Source organism: Trifolium pratense, linkage group LG1 (genome assembly GCF_020283565.1).
Source record: "Trifolium pratense cultivar HEN17-A07 linkage group LG1, ARS_RC_1.1, whole genome shotgun sequence".
Classification (NCBI taxonomy): Eukaryota; Viridiplantae; Streptophyta; class Magnoliopsida; order Fabales; family Fabaceae; genus Trifolium; species Trifolium pratense.
In genome coordinates, this window is record NC_060059.1 from 24,024,817 (window position 1) to 24,028,339 (window position 3,523).

A 3,523-nucleotide genomic window follows, 5' to 3' on the forward strand; every position below is an offset into this window, starting at 1 on the left:
CCCTTTAATTTGCAGAGAAACAAGTTCTATAAATAAAAAGAAAATTGAAAATAATTTCATGCATGGGAATGGGGTCACTTGTTTGTCAATCCAATGTTTAGTGAGAACAACAATTTGATATAAAGTTACAATGACAAATCAAGTGTCAAATACATTATATTAGTATTCAAAATGAAAGCAAATTAGAAGTATAGATCAAATTATAAGTAGAGAAGAGAAGTTACAAGAAGCGGGCTAGGTAGTTGGATAAATTGCCGGGCATGGTGTGATTAATTATGGACGACGGTGAGGCCTCGGAGTAACCGGAAAACTAGGTGACTTGGTCGGGCTTGGACTTGGACTTGGGTTTTGATCAAATTGGCGAACCGTGTATATAGTTTGAATTATAGTAAGAGCAAAAAGAAAGATAGCAGCAACAAGCGACACTATAGCCCAAGGGTTCCTAAAATAAGCATGAATGAGACAAGCACGCCAATTTTTCCATGGTTTCTTACAATACAGATTCATACTATTCCGCACAATAACAAGATGTCCACCGCGTTCTACGGGGATTTCTTTGGACATTGAGTTGAATAATTTGGCAACAACTTTGTCATTCCCAAGAGCATTGATCAGGATCCCACTCCGGCTAAGAATTGGAACGTCCATAGCACTGTCGACAATAGTGTCCATTAAGAATATAAACGATGTTATCTCGTTACCTGCACCAACGTGGATACGCTCAAAGGCAATGAGGTTAAGGAACATGTATTCCGTGCCATCGTCTAATTTCAAAGCCGGGAGCCAAAGAACACCCCGATTGAAGGGAAAATCTTTTAGACTCCTTGTTTGCTTTTTTTGAAACGTATTCCAGCCTCTTGGAGCTCGATTGCGGATCGAATGATATGATCTATTTCACCTGCCTCTAAACATAAACAATTTTCTTTGGTTTTTTGGGGCTTGGGTGGTGGTGGTGCGTAGCTTGGTTCTTCTAGTATTAGACTTTTTCTATACAAGTCCAATACACGCATGCATTTCCCCAACTCTTTGATTTTCTCGTTCGAGGAGGTATCTTCCATGAATATTGGGTTTAACAACTTTATGATTTTCTTGTTTAACTCATAATCATCTTCCTGCAATGTTTCATATAAATTCTAGCTTTAGAATAATCAATCAACTTATCAACCAACATTTATATATAGCTATAAATGGAAAAATAGGGTTTGTCTACAGGGACGGATCCAGAAATCAATCACACGGGGGGCCGAATTTCTTTTTTTAATAATAAATAATAGAGTTAAATATATTTTTTTTCCTTATAAAAGTTTTTATGTTTAGTCCTATTAAATTTTAACCGAAAATATGCTCTAAAATCTTGTAGTTTGGTAAGAATAGTCCCTATTTTCAAATATTTTTACAAAAAATTGATACTTTTAGTCCTCAAAATAATTGCTATAAAATACAAATATGGACTAAAAGTAAATTTTTTGAAGGACAAAACTTAAAAACTCTTAATTTTATAAAGATAAAAAATATATTTAACTCAAAAATATAAGATAAAATCACAATAATTTATTTAGAAACACCTAAAATAAGAGTGGGTAAATTAAGATGTGTCATTAGCAACTCATATATATTAAAAATTATACATATTAAACATATTTGCATGGGGGAGGGGGGGTTGGAGCCCCTGCTTGCCCTCCCTTGGGTCCGTCCCTGTTTGTCTAACATGTACAATATATCACATGTTAAAACAACCAAAAGTGATAACTTTTTATTGATTAACATTAGAGAATTGCTATATATGACGAGAGAAATTAATGTTCACGAAACGGTCACGAATTACTATCTAGCCAATTAAAAACGTTGCTGGGCGGAAAACATGGGATTGGTGTCATTATTAAATTTTTTGATGAAGCATCTGACGGACATCAAATTGCCAACTCATTCGCTAACCATTCACGAAACATACTTTCGCTATGTTCAGCATTCTCCTTAACATTATTACTATCTTTACACTAACATTTGGTCTTTATACATATTAGTAAAAAATTATTTATCAATATCTTCTACACTAACATTTAGTCTTTACATATTAGTAAAATGTTATGTCAAAGTAGATTTTGTGAATAGTTCATGTAGTCAAACTGTGACATTTATTTTAGAATGGAGGAGTAACATTTTCCGTAAAAATATATTATTTAAATAATTGTAAAATGTTAGCTACATTTATATTTAAGTATAGATCATTGGTCAATAATCTTATAACTAAACAAATATAAAAAAAGGAAAATGTTAAACAGTGCCCCGGGGGCACTGTTTAAGGAAGCAAATATAGTAATATGGCATTGGAGTTTGTGCAGTCAACTCCTCGAAAGTGTAAAAAGTATTATTTTCAATTTAAAATTTTCCTTTTTTGGTTTCCTTAACCAATGCCCCGGGGGCACCGGTTAACATGACCCATAAAAAAATACAAAAAAAAAACTTAAATGACGAACAAAAAATGGACCATTAATATTACCTCGTCAACCTCGGTTTCAACCTTAGTCAATATATGAAGAACCTTCATAGGTATTTGATTCACAAGCATGAGCATATCACGCTTGACATATGGCAACACAATATCATTCTCATCATAGTCGACAACCGAAATTTCAGGATCATTGACTCTCAAAATCTACAAAATAAAACAACCATCAAGAATCATCATTTGAAGGAATTTTGATATGTCATTTTTCCAATCGGTATCAAGTGGCATGTACGAGTCTTTCAACTCATCAGCCACTTGATCCATACATTGGAAGAGAAATTCAATACGTTTGTTACACCTCTTTAAGAAATGAACAAGGGCTCTATGCTTTTGTACTTCCATAGCCTTTAAACTCTCCTCTCCATAATGGTAAGGACCAAAGGAAATTGCCCGTGGTTTGTAGGCTTTTTTGTTCAAATCTGTGACTTGTGACTTGTGAGGGTATTTTGGAATAATCTTCTTTTTATAGAAAATTAAATAATTACTTTCAAAAAGAGAAGTTAAATAATTTAATGCAAAGAAATATATCTTAGTGTTGGAACAACTAGTAACAAAAGAAAATAAGAACGAATAAACGCAAACAATAATGAAAACATCAGAAGTTTATAACGAAGTTTTTCAAGTGGTGGGATGTCTCTCTGACAGTAGAATTCAGTATAGCACATTTTTGTTAGATGGATGAAAGAATTATGATTTCATTGTTACAAATGAGCCATATCCAACACTTAGATTTTATATATCCTTTCAATTCCTTCTATAAGTGCCATTTAATTAATCTTATATAAGAAGATTGAACAAAGTATACATATTCATTATTGATTGATTATGCCAAAAAATATTTATTATTAATGTGAAGAATCAAACGTGGCTAAGATGATTTTAAATTAAGGAGAATGTTAACATGTGCACCAAAGACACATGTTAAGAAGACAAATGTGGTAAACATTAAATGTTAAGTTGTGAATTCAACTCTTTAAACATTAAATAAGGGTCATGTTAACATGTGCACCAAGA

The 3,523-nt window shown here is 32.7% G+C and overlaps 1 protein-coding gene across 1 annotated transcript; it reads right to left on the reverse strand.

The window, feature by feature from the left end:
- Window positions 1-273: 273 nt before the first annotated feature.
- On the reverse strand, window positions 274-2,851 carry LOC123890768. The gene is made up of 4 exons (XM_045940455.1): window positions 2,765-2,851; window positions 2,501-2,656; window positions 899-1,112; window positions 274-701 (listed from the first exon to the last, which is right to left on the reverse strand). The coding sequence occupies exons 1-4, from the start codon at window positions 2,849-2,851 to the stop codon at window positions 274-276; spliced, it is 885 nt and encodes a 294-aa protein (XP_045796411.1).
- Window positions 2,852-3,523: the final 672 nt, after the last annotated feature.

Bases quoted from the DNA above. Each gene is read 5' to 3' on its own strand.
- LOC123890768 (XM_045940455.1), bottom strand. From the start codon at position 2,851: ATGGAAGTACAAAAGCATAGAGCCCTTGTTCATTTCTTAAAGAGGTGT. The intron at 1,113-2,500 runs GTAATATTAATG...GAAACATTGCAG, and splicing joins TTGAAACCGAGGTTGACGAG to GAAGATGATTATGAGTTAAA. The intron at 702-898 runs GTGAAATAGATC...ACGTTGGTGCAG, and splicing joins TTGTTTATGTTTAGAGGCAG to GTAACGAGATAACATCGTTT.